This window comes from Vanacampus margaritifer, chromosome 15, assembly GCF_051991255.1.
Source record: "Vanacampus margaritifer isolate UIUO_Vmar chromosome 15, RoL_Vmar_1.0, whole genome shotgun sequence".
Lineage (NCBI taxonomy): Eukaryota > Metazoa > Chordata > Actinopteri > Syngnathiformes > Syngnathidae > Vanacampus > Vanacampus margaritifer.
The window spans coordinates 4,114,268-4,135,478 of NC_135446.1; the positions used below are offsets into that span (position 1 = coordinate 4,114,268).

Genomic DNA, 21,211 nt, shown 5'->3' on the forward strand with positions numbered 1-21,211 from the left:
ATTATGGAATAAAAATAAAAAATAAAAAAGTCCCGTTGCACAATTTCGATATGATATCAACGCACGGTTAAAAATAGTGTTGCGTGTCTGTTGCCATGGAGATCTGACAACACCCAGAAGTGTCGAATTCGGTAACGAACGAAAACCTGATGAAAACCTGTTTTTATTTGTATTTTTACATTTTGTGGCATAGAATTAATGGCTTGACTCCAATCTTTATTTCTATTTCTATTCTTTATTTCCAGGGCAGCGAACAGTTTACTGTCAAAACAATTTCCTTAAATACAGGACCCACTGAGTCGTCATGGTGAGATTGTTTAATACTCCTAACAATGCATCCCCCTCTATATTGTAAGTTCTAATATTTCTTTTTTTCATCCTGGATTTGCATGGTTTGTGATTGCCCTTCTTTAAAAATTCTTGTGCTATATCCTGTGGTTGAATGGAAGCCTCCCAAGAAAAAGGTAATCCCATCAGTGTCATTAGTTGTGCCTTTACTTTAGACTTTAAACTGTGCATGAATGCCTCTTCTGTCACTACACACAGTTGCAGAGCCACCTTAGCATTATGGTTGGATAATATTATGTTTGATGTATTCCAGGGTAAAAAGGGCCCCAAGCTGACCAAAGCTCAAAAGGCGAAGCTAAAGCTTGAGGAAGAGCAACGAAGGTTGCGAGAAGAAGGTTGTTAAATACCTCCAAACTTATAAATAAAGGCATGAAAGTGTAAAAGTTGTTTCGGTGTACAGAGGAGGCCCAGATTCGAGCGGAGAGAGAAGAACAGGAAAGGTTGGAAAGGCAAAGAAGGCAGGAAATCTTGGATATGCTTGAGGCGAAGGTACCCAACTAACATTGCCATGTATGCTTTACTAAATAACTTACTCAGTGTTGTTTTTGCTTAAAGGACAGTGAACGCAGGGAAGGTGAGCTGCGAGAACTACGTTCCCTTCTGGAAAAGAATTATTTGGCTGTGATGAAGTATAAAAATGATGCTGCACAAATGTCCAAGGTACAGTGGGGGGAATACTCATTTCTGTTGAAATTTCAGGAGTTTGTGACCTAAAAACAGACCAAGATACATTTCAGAACACTTTCCAACATGAATGTGTTGTTTATTTTTATTTGACTAAGTCACAACTGTCTGATTCCAACATTCAAAGTTTGATACCCTCACATATTGGAGTCGTTTGTGTTCATACAGTGGAAGAAATACATGCAATGCAGTGACATTCCGGACCCGGCAGTGCAGCAGGATATCAACACATTCATCAGCTTGTGGAGAGATGACCCAGAATGCAGTATAAAGGCCGTGTTCAAGCAGTGTAACGTCGCTTTACAGGTCTTTTTACTATCACTGCAACATGTCCTCTCGTTATTTCCAGCGCTGATTGTGTCCCTGGCACGCAGCTGATCGAAGAGCTGGAGATGCTGCTCAGGGAGGTGAGCGACGCAAATTACATCCCCAAATACCAGGAAGCGCTCTTGCATCTTCAGGACACAGTCTACGCTAAGATTCTCAACACCAGCATGGACATCCTCAAGGTGCACGCACTGGCCACTCACATTATGCCTCATTGTCACAATTCCGGCCTATACAGAGATAATAGTAAATTTTGAAATGTATTAATTTGACAATATTATGTTTAATTTTGTGGTCAGTTTTGTAGACATGCCTGACAACATATCAAGAGGTGTGTCTGATATTGTGGTTTAGCTTCTTGGCTGTCAAAATATGAGCCACTTGGTATCAGATGGACAGATGGATGAATGGCTAAAACAATTCAGGGCAGTGAGATAAAAAATTGCTCAGTTTTGTGAGCAAAGCCATGATTTCAGACTGTCACTGAAGGCAACAAAGGATGGATTAAAAAATGCACTTGTAAATCCTTTAGTCCTCTGAGTGTCCCTGAAACATTTGATATGAACAGTTCAAAATAGTGAGTGTTAGAACAAAACCTTCAAAAATGAAACCATAATATCAGGAAAGCCGGCATCTGCAAAGTGGTGTGTAGATTTTTTATATCGACTGTAGGTACTGTATTGTATGCATGGTTGTCTGTTTCTTTGGTTGGTTGGATGGATGTATGGATGGATGGATGGATGAATAGATCAGTACATAAATTCCAGTGTGCTGCAGTGGTACAGTGGTTTTAAATTGATCCATGATTGTGTTGTGTTGTGGAAGTGTACCTAATGAAGTGCGACGGGTGTATGCCTAGGGGGCCAGCCACAACATTGACACAGAAACAGGCAACATGCAGGCCGTGATTAAAGGTGACAACATCACGCTGTGTTTGTGGGCCAACCTCATGAGGAAGTCAAGGTACAGAGTGGAAGGTCATTGAAGAGGGGCAAATACTTGTGCAGTATTCATTTATTTGTGTGACATCTCAGGTTTAAATGTTTGACCTTCAAGGAGGTGGGCATGGGCTTTGAGCTGACCAAGCAACTCGCGACCAGCAACATTGCCCTGCGGATCCTTCACACCAGCTACGACCACTTGTCCACACTGTCCAGGATGACCCACATGAAAATAAGCACCGCCCCTCCCAGGTCTGTCAATCCCCCACGTCACGTCACGTCACTATCCACAACTCGTAGATTGATTGGCTGCCATGTGGTTCCAAGGTTGCTCAGCGTATTCGGGGAGGTTCCGTCGGAAGTAATGGAGCAGGAGGATGAGGCGAAGGAAACGCAGGAGGAGGCGCAGGAGAAGCAGGATGAGGAGCAGGAGCAGGAGCAGGAGCAGGAGCAGGAGCAAATCGTAGAAGAGGAAGTGCAGCCGGGCCGAGAGTCTGAAGAGATACGCACCACCGCATACACTGTAAAAAACAACAAAAAACAATGCATTCATTGCCAGTAAATCAAGCAAATATGACCAAGACATCAGACGGTGATCATAAAATAGCAGTTTTGAAAAAATATTTTACATTTTTATTGGTAAACAGCACTTGCTTGTTTTTCAAGTGCTTAATATGTAAAGCAGATTTGAGTTGAGAAAGTCCCTTCAATCCAAGCATGTTGTGTTTAAATATTGGTCAAAATCAGTTGTTGTTTTTTTTTTTCATGGAGGCTACAGAAAGTCAACTGTCCAGAGCCAGTACCCATGCAGGTGATGGAGATAACCAGATCATAACGCAGGTGGAGGTCCTCGCAGGTAAGCCTGATTCACGTCAGACTCTGCCAGGAAAAGGCAATGTAGGTGTCCATTTTTGGTCTTCAAGGCCTAACTTACCTTGCAGGGTTCACAGTAAAAAACTAAGGTACAAATAAGTACTGTTTATGGTTAGAAAAGGAACACAAATGGTCCAAACTGGCAAAGGGACCATGTCTGTACCTTTTTGATGACATGTCAGGGTACAAACAACTGCCAGGCCTACTCAGTGTTGTATGGAAGAAAGAAACTGGAGCAGTAGTAATGGAGAACAGGTATGGGCAAATTCATGCATTTTATACGAACTGTCAACGGTTCATGTAAAGATGAAATACAACACTGTTGTGTACTTTTCGGCCGTTCGTCGGTCCCAGGTTAAACTTTTTCCATCATAAGATTAACTACGAGCATTTAAATGTGTTTACGTTCTCTGCAGTTGGTTGCGTGTGTATCAAATGTAATGTTGAAGTCACGGCAATGCTGTATTCTTCCGCCTGCCCAGCCGAGGCGACCCCGCCGCCCCCGGAGGATGACATGACGGTTTACGGCGAAGGCGTCGAGGTGGTGGACCTGAGGAAGTACACACCTCTGGGTGGAGTCTTCTACTACGAATTGTTCCACCTTCCTCCGCAGTCTCATCACACCAAAGGCTGGGAAATCCGAAAGGTGGACAAAAACACAAACAGCTGACATTTCAGGACAATCGTTTCCATGGATCATTAGTTGTAGTGTTTTGTAGATCTCACAGGTGGGGTTGAAAGTTTTCCAATATATTCCTGAGAAGTCAAATCAAACAGAAGATGAGGAAGCCGTCTCCCCACTTGTGGGCTTGTCCGTGAAACTCCCTGACACGGTGGTATTCTTAGAAACCCCTCGAGTGGGTCGCTGGGATGCAGAAGGTAGGACATTTCATTTATTTCTTTTCGCACAATCCCGTATCCTATTTCAGTGTTTTGTAAAGTTTGCGACTACCCATGCTATGCAAAAGAAACATTCCCTAGTACAGTCCAGTTGTATTTCATTTTAACCTCCTAAGGCTTAGTGGCCACATACGTGGACAGCACTTTGCATGTAAAAAACAGCTTGGGCCTTAGGAGGTTAAGTTCCAGCAGTGGCAGTTGTTGGGAGTGGCCTGAAGGGGCAATAGCCCCCTTAACTCTGTGCCTGGCTGGCCCCCCCAAATCGATCCTAAACAATGCTTTACAAAAGTTTTGTGTTACATTGCAAAATAATTACAGTGAAGCACTTCAAACAATAGTAAATCAATGGATTGTACAATGCTTGAAAGTGAAATCCAACCAAACAGCACTTATATGTACTGTAAGCGACGTTTAAGCCACTGTAACATCATGCAAAGTTGAATTTGTTTGAATAATTCTTTTGTGATCTTTCGTCACATAGGCAAGTACTGGAGAATGGACGGTATCAGCGACTTCTCTTACCGAGACCATGCGCAAGAGGGGGAAGGGGAGGGGGAGAAGGGAGAGGAGGAGGATGAGGAGGTGGCAGGTGCGGTGACAAAGGTGTCCTTCAAGATGGATACCTTCTACCCCTTCGTGTTAATGCAGTACACCTATGCCAACTTTCCCTTCCGGAGCTGGGAGCTGCGACCTTTGGGCAAAGACTCGGCGCTCTTCAGCATCCACGGGGCGCTCATTGACCTCCGCATCACCATCCAGGTGGGCATCACAGAAAACAGAGGGCGATATATTGGATAGTTTGGGACCAAGTTTTGGTGTCTATATTCCAGGGGAATCAGTGCATGCTGCAGACAGATCGAGAGGTGGGCCTCGCAAACCTTTTTGACAAATGGATGAGCGCGCCCGACCTGCAGCAGGCCATGCTCAAGGCGGGGATCAACATCTTCGTCAACGAGCACACCGACAAGTTTGTCACTTCCTGCCGCAAGGTCGCCATCGCTACAAAGTCTTACACATCATTAGATTTGTCCTTTTAGAAAAGTGATGACTGTATCATGTCGTATCCATGCCAAGGATACACACACACACACACACACACACACACACACACACGTAATATTTCTTCCATTCACTTTGTATTATTTCCTTAAATATATATATATTTTTTTTAAATAGAAAGGAAAATTTGACGTTATACATTTACCATTCTATTCAATAATTGGTCAAATAAACCAATACATTTAACATTTTTAATTGATTCAATTAAATAAAAACAGTCAATTCTTGATTTTTTTTCATTCAACGATGTAAACAATGATAAAAAAATAAATAGTAAACAATTTCACATACATTTTATTAAATTAGTTTAATTTTAATATACCGGTAATTAACATTTAAAAAGTTGAATTATTTTATTAAAATACCTTAAAAATTGATGTATTTTAAATAAAATCATTTGTCAAAAAAATTATCATAAATCATTTTACACACATTACATCACATTACAAAAATTGCAATTGTAAATTACAAAATATCACTAAAATTGTATGTACATTTACATTTTGTATTTGTAAACTATACAATATTCGTAAAATTGAAAAATTGACATGCAAATTGAACATTTTTGATGAAATAATTGTAAATATACTCAAAAATAGTCAAATAAACTGACTTTACAGTGTTTAAATGATTGATTAATTATAACAAATTCTAAACTAAATTAGAAAAATGAGAATAAATCATGTTTTTATAAACTATTTGACTTATTTGACCAAACATTTAAAAGTATTTATTTATTTTAAATGTCATCTATGAAAGACCTGGTCTCTTTCGGTCCATTTTAAAAATAAAGTTTGCCCACCACTCGGCTAAAGCATTTTAGTTCAACTTCCTCTCACATTGGAATCTCAAAATGCAGCCGCTGCCTTAAAAGTCAAATATATATATATTTTTTTTACTGTTATGTCTGACCCTCATGAGGAGAAGCGGTTCAGATAGGGGATGGATGTTCTATGTGGTCCTAATTGTCTAAACACGGTATTCTGACTACTATTGCAAGTGTGGAACATGATTTAGGCAATAAAATCCGGCTGTTTTTATCCATCTTGGGGGTGGACATTTTGCCACTTGCTGTCGACTGAAAATGACATCAGTTGCTCAGGTTCAGTCACTGCTCAGCTTATGAAGTGGCGGCCGTGGCTCAGGGTGTAGAGACGGTCACCCAGTAACCGAAAGGTTGGCTGTCCGATTCCCCGCTCTCCCTGAGTCATGTGTTGTCGTGTCCTTGGGCAAGACACTTCACACACATTACCTCCAGTGTCACTCACACTGGTGTCTGTAAGGTGCAAAAGTTTGGTGATAGTCAGAAGGGCTGTAGGTGCACGATGGCAGCCACGCTTCCGTCAGCCTACCCCAGGGCAGCCGTGGCTACTTAAGTAGTTTACCGCCACCAGTGTGTTTAATGTGTAAGCGCACAAATAATGCACCCACTGTGAAGTGTCTTTGAGTGTCCAAAAAAGCGCTATATAAATCTAATGCATTATTATTATTGTGATCATGGCCATACTCAAAATTTAGGTGAGCCGTGATTGGTTGTTACCTCAGCCCGAAGACACTGAAGTCATTTGCAGTTGACAGCAAGTGGCAAAATGGCCGCCCCCTGAGATTAGGGGGGAGATAGGGGAAGAAAGGGGGATACTTTCAAAATGACTTTTGCACAACACTATAGGATTCATATTTTATAAAATGTTCACTTTGTGTGCGTGTGTGTGTGTGTGTATAAAGGACCCACTTAGGGAACACGTTGCCTATGAACAGATGGCCCTTTTTGCGTCCGTCTGCACCTTCTCCTGGAGCAAATGGAATGCCCAAAGTGGTCCAGAACATATTATCATAAAGGTGGGTCCTCCTATTACCGGTACACAATTACATACATGCTTTAAAGTTGAAACAGAGAAGGAAGGAAGGAAATCCACATTTTCGCGGTGTCAGATTTGTGAACACCAGGGCCCCGATGCAGCACCCGAAGACTTGTGGAATCTCTACCTGGTGGGGGCTAAGAGATTTCAGAAGCTGGAGATGACGGAAACGAGCGAGCTTTTCTGTGATGACCACCATCCCGAAAGCGAGTTTCACTCTACCTTCATCCACATGCTGCAGGACAATATGAGCCCCGAAGGGATAAGTCGAACCCGAGAGGCCCACTTCCTCTTTGTGGACACTGTTCAGAGCCTGTTCTGTGCCACCAGGCCACTCATGTATTGCTAATCCTGCACGCAATAAAACACACGTTACATTTTTTTTTGTAGGTTTGGCTAATTTATTCATATAAAGTTTCAAGATCTTTGGAACATACAAAAGTTGAAAATCACAGCAAAAGAGGGGGACCCCCCTCCCAAACTTATGACTGTCACAGTTAAATAAATTCACATATCACTCACTCTAATAGTCATGAATATAGTTTTAAAAACATTTACAATATTTTATTCCCATTGTTTATCAGCTTTAAAACGATATCAAATGTCTGCAAAAGACAAGAATAGAAGAGCAGTTACGTTCAAGTGGGTTTAAAAAGCTGCCCGTGTGTGAACAAAGCACTGTGGTACGGTTCAGAGAATGTGCACTAACAACATGATGGGAAAACATGTAAGTTGAAGGATCCAGGCAGCAACTAGCAGGCAAATACCGACTTGAAAGCGATCATGAAAGGTAGTCAGTGCCACACCCTCTTTTCAACACACACAAACGTGATGGGTCAAATCTTCAGTTACGTTTAACCGTCCCCCCACAAGCCTGGCTGAGAAATCTTCAGGCACCAGCGCGCCACACGTTTCTGACCACTCTTCCAAAATGCACGGCGAATGTGGAGCAGGCTGATGGCCGTATGTAGCACCGTCGGGGGCACTAAACAGGGGGCTGTCCATTGTGCAGCAGGCCCGTGTAAGGCCAGAGCAACTGCTGGACAGCCGTCCACGAGTCCCCGGTGCCGACGGGGGCTGCGTCAACTGCGGGCTGCATCACCAGGCTGGCCAACAGGGCCAGGAGACCTAATGAGGAGATGCCATCAACGCACAAAACACTTATTTTCAACACGCACAGACTCCAAAAACAAAATAACCTAATTTGGGTTCACATAGGTTTAATATGGCCCCGTTCAAATTGGGTTACTGATTTGACCCGACGTTTTGGATTCAATGATTAACCCAAAATGTGCAATATGTACCATGCATGCATTCATGTCGATGGCTGTCATGTATGCCATGTGCACATTTTCATATCTGTACGTGCAATTACATAAACAATTTGTTAATTTGACCCAACAATTTGGTTACTCAAAAAAAAAAGAAGAAAATAATGCAAAGCCATAAAGTTGCAACAAACAAAATGTTTGATATTATGGTGAAAAACACCAATCTTTACATGAATAGTCAAAATATAAGAAAAAAAGAGACTGAAGACTAAATACTATATAAAGTACGAGAAAACAAAATGGTAAAAATAGCATTCTACAATAAAGTAAACCTAAAGGGGAAAAAATTTATTATAATTTGGAACTGTGTAAATGCAAATGCACTGAACTTCAATAAAAACGGAACTGTACTTGATCAGTGAATCATTTGCATACCATGTCTACCTGTTAGATTATGAACTAATTTTTTTTCATTTATAGCTCGTGCAACATTAAAAAATGGATGAGTATCATTTCAGAAAATAGTAAAACAAAAAAAAGTTCCACATCGCACTTTTTTCTTTTTGTATCAAAATATCTATGTTCAAACCTTGCTCCTCAGTGTCGAGTTTCCGCCATGAACCTCCAAAAAGCAACGTGCATGTTTCTGAAAATGTGACGGAAACACCGACAGTCCTCTGACTGTTTCAAGCTCCTGCTTTAACACAGTTACTACAGTCCCCTAAAAATCCCAAAATTTGTGGCGTACACACTTTCAAGATTATTCAAGATTACTATTACACTGGTTTTAGTAGATGTGTCACAATTAATCGAGAACAGGTCTCATTTTACATTTTGAAATTTTTGGTCACTTTGTCACAAAGTCATCCAATTTCAGGTGACTGAATTGCATTTAGGGTATATTAATTGCTGTTGAAAATGAACCCAAACTGTCCGCTTGGGTTAAGTGTGAAAACTATTTGAGAGCTTACCTGCGAGGATGAGCAGCATGGCCAACCAAAGCCAGAGCCCTCGGCTGCCTCGGGCCACCGCGGCCGCCGTTGCTCGGGTGGATGTCAAGCTCTGGGACAGGGACTGCGATAGTCCTTGGTCAGAAGATGCCAGGCTGGATGAGGAGCTTGGACTGAATGGGGAGAAATGAGGATGATTAGTGAAGGTGGAAAGAACATGTTTAAATGATGACATTGATAGCATAGCATGCAGTGGCGAGAGCTTGACGACACAGATGTCAAAACATCATCAGCAAAATTCAAACAGTCAGCAGTGGAATAAAGTGTTGAACAGACAGCATGCCATGCGGCAGAAAAAATGCTGCTTGGGTTTGGTCCACGGTACGAGTGATGCTTTCAAAAGCGGTTAGGTTTGCAAGTGGCACAGATGAATTGACATGCTTTTCAGCCCACTTCCTTGGCCTTACTGCACACTTACAGCATTACAAAGAGCTCATCCTGACTTCTGAATGGCGCCAAAGGAGGAAAAAGAAGACAATTCAGATTTGCTTTTCAAACGACAGAACGCACACAGGTGGAATTTGAGATCCATGCATGACTTGGAGACGCCACAAAGTCAAAGTCAGCTCAAAGAAAAAGGAGCAGAAATGACAATTCAGTCAAGAAAACACAACAGCGTGGAAGACTTTCATCATTTAGATGACTTTAGAGCAGTCTACAAATGACTCGATCACAATTGAAAATAATGGAAATGATGAAGTCTTCCATTGCAGAGTTGCGTGCGGAAACGGACTAACGTCTTGAGAGGCAGAATGAGGGAGGTGAGTTTGCTGCCCAGCTCACTGAGACTGGACCTCCTCCTCTCCGGCGCGGGTTCCTCCAGCTCGTTGATCGGCTGGGGGTCGGAGTCATTACGCGCCGTCCTGTGGGCACGCCACGTGGGTCAGTCATTCATACATACGCAACACTTGTTTTGCACCCTGATGGATGGCGGGATTGGAAATTATAGTGACCTCCCCCACCACCACCACCCATTATGCGGGATTTTATGTCAAGAAAATCTTTGCATATTAAAAAAATTCTTAAACATATTTAAACTTGTGTATTGTCGCATTGGTCAGGTAGGATCTTTAGGAGGCGGGGCCTGGTGTGGTATTTGATGTCATCGAGTCTGCGTGAGCCGTAGTCCAGTGTTTCTCAACCCTGGTCTTCGGGGCACACTATCTAGTCTGTTTTCTATGTTTCCCTATTCTAATGCAGCTGAGGATCGTTATCAGGCTTCACCAGAGCTTGCTGATAAGCTGTCATTGGAATCAGCTGCATTGGAATAGGGATACCTGGAAAATAGGCTGGCTCGTGTGCCCCGAGAACCAGGGTTGAGAAACACTGCCGTAGTCGACAGCATATCAAATGCTGGTATCTTTCTGTTCCCCCAAACATTTAATTAACAACTTTAGGGTGTACTGGCACCAACTGAGCCTCTCCTTTCCCACATGCAGGTGCATCACAAGGTGGATTTCCATCCAAATTGTCTAAAATAAACCTGAATGGAAACACTAGGATTTTAGAAAAAAATGAATAAAAAATTGCAAAGGTTTTTACATAATGGAGCATGAGGATTTTTCAGAGTATTACTAGAGGTAAAAGGCAACTTCTGGCTATGGAAACAGGATTTGTGAAAAAAAAAAAATGACAGGCCGGGATACCACATCACACGTTTTGACTGGAAATTACGTCACAATATTAGAGTCACAAATAATTATGGCGGATGATAAGACAGTAAGTCACATAATTGTTTTGTGCATTTTCACTTAACATTTGCACGGAAACACTATGACAATAAGCAAATAGACACTGTAAGAATCCATGAAAACAACTGCGATATAGTGGGGGAAGGAACACTGTAATGCCAATGGGGACACATGCAGATATGTGCTATTATACAGAGTGCAAACATGCAACACAGGACTTGTGGACACACTTCAATGGGCAGCTGGAGGCATGAAAGATGGCGGTATCACCATCAGTTACAAAAAAAAACAAAAACATATTGAAATATGGCAGAACACATCCAGTAGCCATCTTCATGCATCTCCAGCAACACTGAGACCTTCCTTACCCCTTCATCGTGACTGAGGACTCTTCAGTGTCAACCCAGGCGGCAGAGCTAACAAAGCGTTTAAGTGGGGGGCGCGCCATGTTCTTTCCCGCCACATTCCTGAAAACCACCATTATCAACATGGGGGCGGGGCATCAACAGCACTTTAGCCAACCACCGTGGCAGACAAGTCTTATTAATGGTTTTCCACAAAACATTTAAGTGGCATGAATTATTCTGGTGCAAAAACGCATTGGGACACTTACCATGGAGATCGCCTGGTGAGTGTTTCAGCTTCACTTTCTGCACCATCCTGTTGTTTGGTCTGTGTTAAGAATGGTAATGTTCAAAAAGTGTGCATTAGCAAACGCCTTACAATAAAAATATACTACTCACAAACATTCAAGGTTATTAATGTCCATCTGTTAAGTTTTTGTGAATGTGTGCCAGGACCAAACTATTTAATATGTGCCTTTTTTCCCCTCAATATTGTGAGTGAAATTTTTCCAAGGTCCTCTTTTAACAAACAAGGAATGACTTCATCTGTATTACAGACATTATCAGCTTCTTATAGGAAAGACTTACTCTACAATAAAAGGTAAATAAACTAAAAGATAGTTGATTTCTCTACTTCAATTTGTAGTTGCTAGCATAGTGAACACCGACTTGCAGTCTTTTAAGATCTGAACTCCAGAAAATCCTTCCAAACAAGTATGGCATAAATCAAATTACAACAATAATGCAAACCAACCAAATGTTTTTTCCCCCGCTTTTCCTCCAAATGAGATATGAAAATGACATTACATTACAAATTCAATTTGAATTTGACTAAATGTGAAATTGTGTGTACTGTATGTGATGTCTATCCCTTAGTTTTTGTGAGCAGTGTACATTTACATGCTTTAATTTGATAGAGGTGAGAATAAATAGAAATATGAGATTGGTGTGATGACGAGCAAAGCATTCCTCACCATGTCATAGTGCATGTTGCCTCCACCAGAGCGCGGTATTGCTGCTATGCTAACCCGCCGGGCAGATGACTGAATGGTTACATGGGAGGGTGCGGAGGAGGAAATGAAGCATCACAACTTTATAAACAACGTAGACAAACACAGGTGCGAGAGAATGATGTGAGCTCGGACCTTGTAGTATTGTGACGTCGATGGCTTCTTGCCACGGAAGTCATCTAGAAAAACAAAATGCCGACTGGTCTGTGCACTCTCAAAACAGTTCTGTCAAAAATGACTTAACTATGGGTCAAAAATGGACCAATCCTCTACTTGGGTCGATTTAACCCAACTTTGAGTCAAGAAATGGGTCTTTCAGTGTAAAATAACTCATAAATATTGGTCAGATCCTTTACTTGGGTCAAAAAATTGGGTCATTTTGTATAAAACAACCCAGAAAGTTGGGTCAAATTGACCCATAAAGTGGATCAGTCCATTTTTGATCCAGTGGATTACTTTTGACCCAATAGTTTTTAGAGTGTGGGCTGTTCATTTTCAGCACATGTTAACGGGGTCTACCTCTGTCTGAGTGTGATCCGAACGACCTCTCGTTCTGCATAAGCGTCTTCCGCAGCTCCAGCAGCTCGGCGTGCTCCTTGGTGTACACACGCCGCAGGTTCTCCACATGCTGAATCATCACCTCCACCGCCTTCCCAATGCGGTTCTCCTGACAAGGGCGCAAAGATTATCAGGAAAAAAATAATTTAAAAATACAAAGATGTACATGTTTGTTTTTTTTTCTCACACACACACACACACACACACACACACACACACACACACACACGCACACACACACACACACACACACACACACACACACACACACACACCTGATGGATGGCTCCAAGCATCTCAGAGCGACTTGACACTCGACTCATGGACTGGATGAGGATGTCCAGGTTCTTCTGGAGCCTGTGGATAATCTCCATTGACTGGTTGTCATCCTCACACAGAGGAGTCAGAGCCTGGAAGGAACAGGGCAGGTCGGACAGAAATGTCTTTGCAATGACATGATCTCATACAAGGATGTCCAAACTGGTCTTGACACAGGTCACAGACGGAAAAAAAGGATGCAAGGGCCGCTTACATCAATGTAGGTAAAAATACGATCTTTTTTTTTTTTATTATTGTTTTTAAATATACCGTATGTTATATAGTCAAATGTGTTATGATCTGAATTTTCAAATAAAAATATGGTATGAAAGCCCATAGGCGCAAAAACATACAAACAGGTTAAGACATTCAACAATGAATCGGCTTTAAATCAACTTTGCTTTATAGTAAAAGGTAATTTAAAAAAAAAGAAGTCAAAAAACAAAACAAAGATAATTCATTTTAGTCGGTCATCAGCTTTATTATTTATATAGCCTCTAGTTAAATTCAATGCTTATGTGCAGTCCACGTCTACATATTGTTTCATGAAAACCTCCAAGTTAATCTGAGACTGCAAGTCAAAGAGTTTAGTAAATTACCTAATTCAAGCAAATAAATTAACTTTCACCTTAATTCGTGTGTCATTTGCCTTTGAGCACAAGTCCAAGATTAAAACATTTGTATAATTAATTTGATGGTTTATTGTGATAAATGTAATGCCTGTGTTAAAAAAAATTACTTGAAAAAAAATATTGCAATCTCAATATTGAGGGGGAAACAATTCAATTATTTTAAGACTTGCACTAAATTAAATGCCGGGAAGATTTAGAAAAAACAAAAAACAAAACTTTGGGCCCCAAATGGCCGCCCCATGCTACAGTTTGAACGTCCTGATCTAATATACGCTACATATTTGAAAAGCCAGTGACCTGCAGTAAGCCCTGGCAGCTGGACACCTCCCTGCGGACATTCTCCTCGGCGAGATCACGTGAGCGTTCCTCCAGCCGGAGTCTCTTTTCTAAGGTAAACATGTCGCACTTGAAGCCCAGAGCTAAACGCTGGAACTCCGTCTGAAAAAGAGCAAGTAAAAAAAAAAAAAAAAAAAAAAGAAGCTCATGGCTGGATCCCGAGTTTACATGCCTCAGATTCCTGAATGGTGATGATGATTACTAAATGTGCTGATGTTAAACACACCTCAATCTCCTTGTCATTGGCTGACAGGCTGCTGAAAAAATCAATATAAGCAATTAGGACAAGCAACCACGATATATGCACAAAACAGTGACAGATGTAAATGTGTCATCATACCTGTGCTTGTCCTCGTTGCAGGAATCATTATGGTCAGAAATGGTTGACTCAGCTAGAGGAGAAATATTGTAAGATTATTACCTGACAAAATATGCTTTCGTATACAAAACAATTATTATTATGACACGTACATTCTTTCTCCGTGGCTGCACAGGTCTCAGATTTGGCCTGTTCTACCTTTGGGGCTTCTGTCGCATCTTCACCTTGTGACTCCTGCAGGTTCAGGACAAACAATCATTCATGCTGCAATCTGCCTTATTCACTCAATAATCAATTTTTTATGTTTTGCTCTTCTCCTTTACGGACTTGAGCAAAAGAAGTACATCAGAATTACAGCAATGTTCAACACTTTATATTGATTATTTTTTTAATATTCTATTTATACTGGCTGCTTTTCTGTAGTACTTCAGCGGCTCCAACAAGAGCTGAAGAATTAATTGGATTCAAATCAACATCATCAAGTACTAATTGGCAAACAAAGTAGCAATTTTTAAATTGAAAATGCATTTAAGAAAAAAAAGAAAAGAAAAGTGGGTTAGTAGGCTTTTTTTTTTTTTTAACTATATACGGTATACACATAAAAAAAAATATTCTGTTATATTTTATTTATATATTTATATAGTGTCAAGATGTTCACATATTGTTTGATGAAAAATGAAGTTGAAATGATAAAGCCACAGATTTACTTGCATTATTGTAATCTGATTTATGTTTACATCAGACTTGTTCCGTAGAATTTTGTGAAATTACCGTTGTGACTGCTTAAAAATGCAAGTCACTGTTTTTAGTAAGTCAACTAATTGAAATACATAAATATCTAATTTGTGATTAATTTGACTTATTTTAGAAACAAAATCTATTTTCCCCTATGAAACAAAAACTTTGATATTGTTTATACAGATTAATTTATTGCTCGTGTCCGTTTAAATAAAATACATGGGAAGAGGAACTTATAAAATAATCGCATATTAATTTGGCCCAAAAAGAGAAGCATGATCCTGACTGTAAATACATGTCTGCATGCCCTTTGACCTCATCTTCCACACCCTAATAATAATAATAATAATAATACGAATGACCCCCCACACCCCCAAAGAAAAATAAAAATGAAAAATCACATTTGTGCGTGTGGTACTGGTTACTTTAACCCTTTGTTATATATATATATATATATATATATATATATATATATATATATATATATATATATATATAAAAAAGGACAATGACTAGGCCTGGAGTACATCTTACCAGTTGGTTCTTATTTTCCCCCTTTTTGTCTTCAGATTGACTTGAATGGGAAGTCCCACTGCTCTTTGATTGGCCATTTTGTCCCAAGGACACGCTTGACTGCCAACAGTCAGCTAGGGCGGTTGCGCCGATGCTTGTGAGCTGCTCCGTCCCTTGAGGAAGAGGCGTGTGGGTGGTGAAAGTGGCACTTGGACGATAGAAGCCGTAAACAAACGTCTTTCTCTCTCACTACCTGCCACGCCGACCTCTGCGGCGATGCCGTCCTGTTGCATGCTCTCCTCTTCTTCAACCAACACGGGAAGCAAACTTGTGCTGAGAACAAAAGCGGCAGCGTTAAATAACAAATAAGCTACAGATGAGGTGCTGATGGCACTCACGTGTTCCCTGCTGCTGATCTTGGTGCAGACTGGTCCAGGATCAGGCTCTGAAGTTGAAGAAGTGAGAAAGAAGGTGTTATTTTCTGCTTCCACGAAGATAAACCATTGTAGCGCGACACCGTTTGAGCTCTATGGTGTGTGGAAGAGATATTTGGCTGAATTCTTACATAATGTGCCGTTCCATGGAGAGCTCTGCAGCTGCGCGTGTGTGTGTGCGTGCGCGTGTGCTCAGAGAACTCGCTAACACTGGCACGGAGCTAAGTGGCGGAGGTGGACTGCCTGCATACACACTTGTGTGAACATTCACACGATGGAGTAAGGTGAGTGTTCCGACTGAGCAAGACAACAGGATATTGTGTCATGCTACAACTGTACATTATGTGCAATTTAACAGATAAAACATCAAAATCCCCAGTTTGAAGGTTACAAGTGGTAAATAGAATTCAAAAAAAGAGAAATAAGTCATACTTGCCTCTTCTGGCACTACAGTTAAGTGGATGGCAGCCAAGACAGTAATAGCCATCTCATTTTCTAACCTCTACTTTCTCCACAGTGCAGAGCGGAAGGACTTTGCATTCAGCACGTCAGAGTGAAAACGTCATTTCATATCTCATCACCTCCCTCCCTTCAAAACACACCCCTGCATCACAGCTCAGTGGCGGAATAAGAAGAGAGGAAGTGGTCCGCCATAGAAAATGAGGAAGCTGTTCCCTTTCACATTCAAACACTTCCTCCGTGCTAGCGACTGACCGTCATGCCGCTCGCGTCACCCTCATGGTTGTCCCCCTTGCGGTCGTCGCTGGGCAGCTGGATGCTGTGCACAGAATGGTTCATTTTAACAACTTTCAACTTTGGCAGCTTCCATTTTTCTTTGTCGGTGGGCTGATGCGATGCAAAGCATTGAGCCCACAGACAAGAAAACACAACCTTTGACTAGCAAATGTGCGTCAGGATCACGTCACAGGGAAATGATCAAACGCGGTCAAAAGGGTGATGTCAGATGGAACTGCAACAGCAGTGCTAAGATTAAAACTCAGATGGTAATCTTATGGTGACAATTCAATTATTGAGATGATTCTTTTTTTTTTTGTATTGTGTCTTAACTCACCTCTCATTTGTAGGAGTGACCTCATTTGGTTCATTGTTGGTTGTAGTTGGCAATTTTGTTGGGTCATGATCAGACATTGTGATCACATTCTGAGTTGCATCTTCAAACTGAGACAATGTCGTTTCATGTGTCTCTGCCCCGAGGCAAAAAAAAACAACAAAAAAACATTTTTAGTTTTGAGAGGATAAATTTTTTTTAATGATTCGTTTTAGCATTAGTTTTATATTTGTAACACAGTTACTTGGGGGTGGCTTGGCTCAGTGGTAGAGTGTTCGTCTCGCAAACCAGAGGTTGTGGGTTCCATCCCATGCCATTGTGACCACATCAGGCAAAATACTGAACCCCTAAATGCTCCTAAAGCTGCCTCATCAGTAGGTGAATGAAGCGCTTTGAGGGCCTTATAAGGTGGAAAAGCGCTATTTAAATGAAGTACCATTTACCATTTTTCGAGTAACAAATTTAAAGTAAACTACACTCCCAAACAACCTTTCGTCTTAACTTCTTTACGGCCTTACAGTAATAACATAAATTTAAAATGACTGCCAAACACAAAAATGAAGGACGTTCTCGCTGTAATTATAGCTAGTTTACTTTTATAAATATAAAATGAAGTTTATTTTCTTTTTAACAAAAACGTTTTTTTCAATTCTAGTTTGAGTTATTTTGTTAATTTTGGTGAACTATAGTTGGGGAGATTCTGTCCACGCTGCAGCATGACCAGCCAATTGTGGGGCTCATATAAACAAGCAATCAGTCTTCAATTAAGATAACGTGCAAGTTTTTTGGAATGTGGGACAAAGCTAGAAAAACCCACTGAAGCACAGGGACAACTTTTAAATTCCACACAGGAAGCCAAAGCTGAAACTCTTTGGCAGACTTTCGAACCAGGCGATCACCAAGCTTGCCTTTGTTGATGTCACATTTGGACAGCATAATTAAAAATGTATTTCATGTTGTTTAGCATCTTCTATGTTCTTCACAAACAGCAACAAACATGACTCACTCGCTGATGAAGCCATAAAGACAAAGTCAAGTGAAGTGCTAAACGATGTGCGTGGACATTGAAGAAAAACGAGAGGAGGCGGCGACGATGTTCTTACCGTGGCTCTCTGAGTGGGACGGATCAAGCAGGCCACCCGCCGCTGGGTGCTCGGGGCTGACAGCTTGTGAGTGGGCGTCCGACAGTATCGCTGCCTCATCCTGAAAAAGCACAAGAACGTATTCAGAAATAGAAGGCAAGGGGTGAAATATTTGAATATGCAATGTAAGGTAGTCATGTGTCAAACAGGCACAAAGTCAGGAAATAGAAACTCGTGTTTGATAAGACCATGTTAGAAAAGGAGGAGACGTCACACAAAGCATTCAACACACTCTAAAAACAGTTTTTTTTGTATACAAAATGACCCAGTTTTTTTATTCAAGTAAAGGATCTGACCAATATTTATGAGTTTTGCACTAAAAGACCAATTGTATAGTTGGGTCAAATGGACCCAAATAGAGGAACTTGGATCAAGATACTGGGTCATTTTGTATAAAACAATCCAGAAAGTTAGGTCAAATTGACCCAAGTGGAGGACCGGTCCATTTTTTGACCCATAGTTGGTTTATTTTTGACCCAACTGTTTTTAGAGTGCACACTAAGAAAAGTTGGATCAAAAAAGGTTCACTCTTAAAACGTTGGGTTAAAAGTAACCCAATTATGGATAAAAAATGGACCGATTCACTTTAAGGGTCAATTTGACCCAACTTTCTGGATTGTTTTATACAAAATAACCCTTCTTTTTTTCTTACCCAAGTAAATAATCTGAGCAATATTTGAGTTGTTTTACAATAAAAGACCAATTTCTTGAAAAAAAAAAAAAAAAAAGAAAGGTTATTTTGTATAAAACAATCCAAAAAGTTGGGTCAAATTGACCCTTAAAGTGGATCGGTCCATAATTGGGTTACTTTTGACCCAACATTTTAAAAGCTTGCACCTTAAGTGAAAAACACATTCCTGTCAAATCACCAACTTTAAGTCAGTTAAAAGATAAGAAAATGCAAGCACTAGCACTTCAATATTCAATATTTTACTCTATAATTTTTATCATTAATGTTGCTCATTTTATTTGTTTGTGTTGCATGAAGTGCCGTCATGTCACATTTTGAATAGTCAGCAGTGATGCTTTCCGGCATGCGCAATACATGCCATGTAAAACATTGTTGGGGCTAAATGTTCTATTTAAATTCATATTCTCCTTGCTATTTTTGGCATTCTGCAAATTTACAAATTTTTAATAACTTCTTTAATTTCATCAGTATGCATCGTACATGTCACAATATATGAGAAAGTTTACATGCATTTAGTAAGTAAATGTACTGTAAATGTAAGCATTTAGTAGAAATTATAAATCAGTGCATTTCGAGGCCCACTGTGGGGTGAACAGTGAACACTCGCTTCTCACATTACAATAGAAGCAATTTCAGAATTCATTTTACCTGCAAACAATGATGATTCACCTTTGACTCTGGAGTTTCTGTGACATGCACACACAATGAAGAAAGTACACAAAAGAGGATCAGATAAGAAATGGGAAATTGAATGTAACTTTTGTATAATTTATCTAGAGCCACTCAAATGGCAACCCCGCCTTCTTCCATAAAAGGTCACACAAGGTATTGGGAAGAAGTGCACAGAAGGAGGAGTGGAGGGGATCGAATCTCATCTGCGGCCAAAGTGGCATTAGTGACTACTTTTTCTTTTTTGGTCTCTGCCTGCCAGCCACTCATGCAGGAGAGGATGGAAGGGATTACTGCTCACTCCGTGGCCTCAGACGGCTTCACACCTGGCCATAGAAGGACCTCGAGGAAGACGCTTTGACACACACACAACCCCGTAGAATTGAACCACCATAGAAGGCTTCTTCCACGGGCTTCTCTTGTGTGTGTGGTTGTGAACTGGGCTGGAGCTTCAAGGCTGGCTGATTGTCCTTTGACTCATGGATTACAGGCGTGTTATCTAATCTCGCTGCGAGTTAACTCCAATGGGATGCAATTTGAGTTTAAACTGATGCATGGTTCACTTAAAAAACATTGTATACATTAAATAAAATAAAATAAATGCTTACCCTTCAGACAGTGTCTGTCAAGGGAAGCCTCAGGTTTGGCAGACACAGGAGTGGACGAGTCTCTCACTTCGCCTTCACCTGTGCCGTTCACCACCATCCACCTCTCGTCCCCGTCTTCCATCTGTTGGCTTTCCGTTACTCCGTCCCCCACGCTACAGTTGCTCGCTGCCGCCATTTCATTTTTCAGGAAATCTTGAAGGGCATATTCCTCATCCCATTCCAGGTCATCCTCAGTCTTATAGAAGACAAAAACAAGATTCAGCTAAAGTGAAAGATTGGACCAAGCTTATATTTGCAGTATAAAAAAACAAAAAACATTATAATGCAAATGTTTGAGTGGACGTCAGAGCAATTTGACGAGGAGCTGTGTGGGCATTTGCACTCTTCAGAAGCCAAAAGCTTTTCCAGGCAAACAATCCGAATCACTCGCTCTATGGGAATGAAGACTTTCTGATATGATAAAATCTGACCTATGCAAAAAATATGCGAAAAGGGGCAAAGCCACACTGAGCAACGCAGTCAGCGTACTGACCTCTTCTTCTGGTGCTGGCGTCTGGCATGAGGCTTCTCTGCTATCTTGAGGAGTCTTGAGCTGCTCGAGTTCCTCACACAGCCGCTGCTTCTGGTTCTCTTGATCCTGCACCCTGCATGCACAATACACAGCAAAGTGACGCCAAGTTGTCAAAGCATTTGGACGTGTGTTCGATAGAGATGGAGAGAGTCTCTAGAAAGCGGCACAGCGGACATACTGTACCCAATCCGCAGGCCCATGCAGTGTCCCATTTTGTTTCCCAGGGTGACCAGCGCCAGTTCTTCAACTGGCCAGGTGCAGCTTTGACACTAGGGTTTTTACACAACTGCTAATCT

At 41.0% G+C, this 21,211-nt stretch overlaps 2 protein-coding genes across 15 annotated transcripts in view; one reads left to right on the forward strand and one right to left on the reverse strand.

The window, feature by feature from the left end:
• Positions 1-7,380, forward strand: dnai7 (dynein axonemal intermediate chain 7). Of its 4 annotated transcripts, none has more exons than XM_077544034.1 (18): positions 1-131; positions 246-307; positions 450-464; positions 602-683; positions 749-837; positions 904-1,008; positions 1,201-1,338; positions 1,407-1,541; positions 2,219-2,322; positions 2,394-2,552; positions 2,628-2,823; positions 3,072-3,156; positions 3,656-3,819; positions 3,902-4,052; positions 4,555-4,832; positions 4,904-5,062; positions 6,858-6,971; positions 7,065-7,380. In XM_077544034.1, exons 2-18 carry the CDS (start codon positions 305-307, stop codon positions 7,338-7,340), a joined length of 2,253 nt encoding a protein of 750 aa, XP_077400160.1. In that variant the 5' UTR covers positions 1-131; positions 246-304; the 3' UTR covers positions 7,341-7,380. The 4 variants fall into 4 exon arrangements, with proteins under 4 accessions (XP_077400160.1, XP_077400158.1, XP_077400159.1 ...); XM_077544032.1 differs by having other exon boundaries at positions 3-131; positions 3,893-4,052; XM_077544033.1 differs by lacking the exon at positions 1-131 and having other exon boundaries at positions 138-307; positions 3,893-4,052.
• Positions 7,356-21,211, reverse strand: part of lrmp (lymphoid-restricted membrane protein) — a 25,253-nt gene continuing 11,397 nt past the window's right edge. For 4 of the 11 annotated variants that reach the window (XM_077544025.1, XM_077544020.1, XM_077544021.1 and 1 more), the window contains exons 18-40: positions 20,877-20,988; positions 20,345-20,579; positions 19,716-19,753; positions 18,338-18,437; positions 17,238-17,370; positions 16,880-16,943; positions 16,130-16,176; positions 15,985-16,064; positions 15,753-15,904; positions 14,633-14,714; positions 14,502-14,553; positions 14,388-14,418; positions 14,123-14,263; positions 13,151-13,285; positions 12,837-12,984; positions 12,453-12,496; positions 12,282-12,350; positions 11,577-11,635; positions 11,332-11,430; positions 10,010-10,135; positions 9,691-9,717; positions 9,234-9,385; positions 7,356-8,119 (exon numbers count right to left, since the gene is read on the reverse strand). In XM_077544025.1, the coding sequence (XP_077400151.1) occupies positions 7,977-8,119; positions 9,234-9,385; positions 9,691-9,717; positions 10,010-10,135; positions 11,332-11,430; positions 11,577-11,635; positions 12,282-12,350; positions 12,453-12,496; positions 12,837-12,984; positions 13,151-13,285; positions 14,123-14,263; positions 14,388-14,418; positions 14,502-14,553; positions 14,633-14,714; positions 15,753-15,904; positions 15,985-16,064; positions 16,130-16,176; positions 16,880-16,943; positions 17,238-17,370; positions 18,338-18,437; positions 19,716-19,753; positions 20,345-20,579; positions 20,877-20,988 (2,269 nt within the window). In that variant the 3' untranslated portion in view covers positions 7,356-7,976. The remainder of the gene's footprint in view (positions 8,120-9,233; positions 9,386-9,690; positions 9,718-10,009; positions 10,136-11,331; positions 11,431-11,576; positions 11,636-12,281; positions 12,351-12,452; positions 12,497-12,836; positions 12,985-13,150; positions 13,286-14,122; positions 14,264-14,387; positions 14,419-14,501; positions 14,554-14,632; positions 14,715-15,752; positions 15,905-15,984; positions 16,065-16,129; positions 16,177-16,879; positions 16,944-17,237; positions 17,371-18,337; positions 18,438-19,715; positions 19,754-20,344; positions 20,580-20,876; positions 20,989-21,211) is intronic. The other 7 variants (XM_077544023.1, XM_077544026.1, XM_077544027.1 and 4 more) reach the window with 7 other exon arrangements.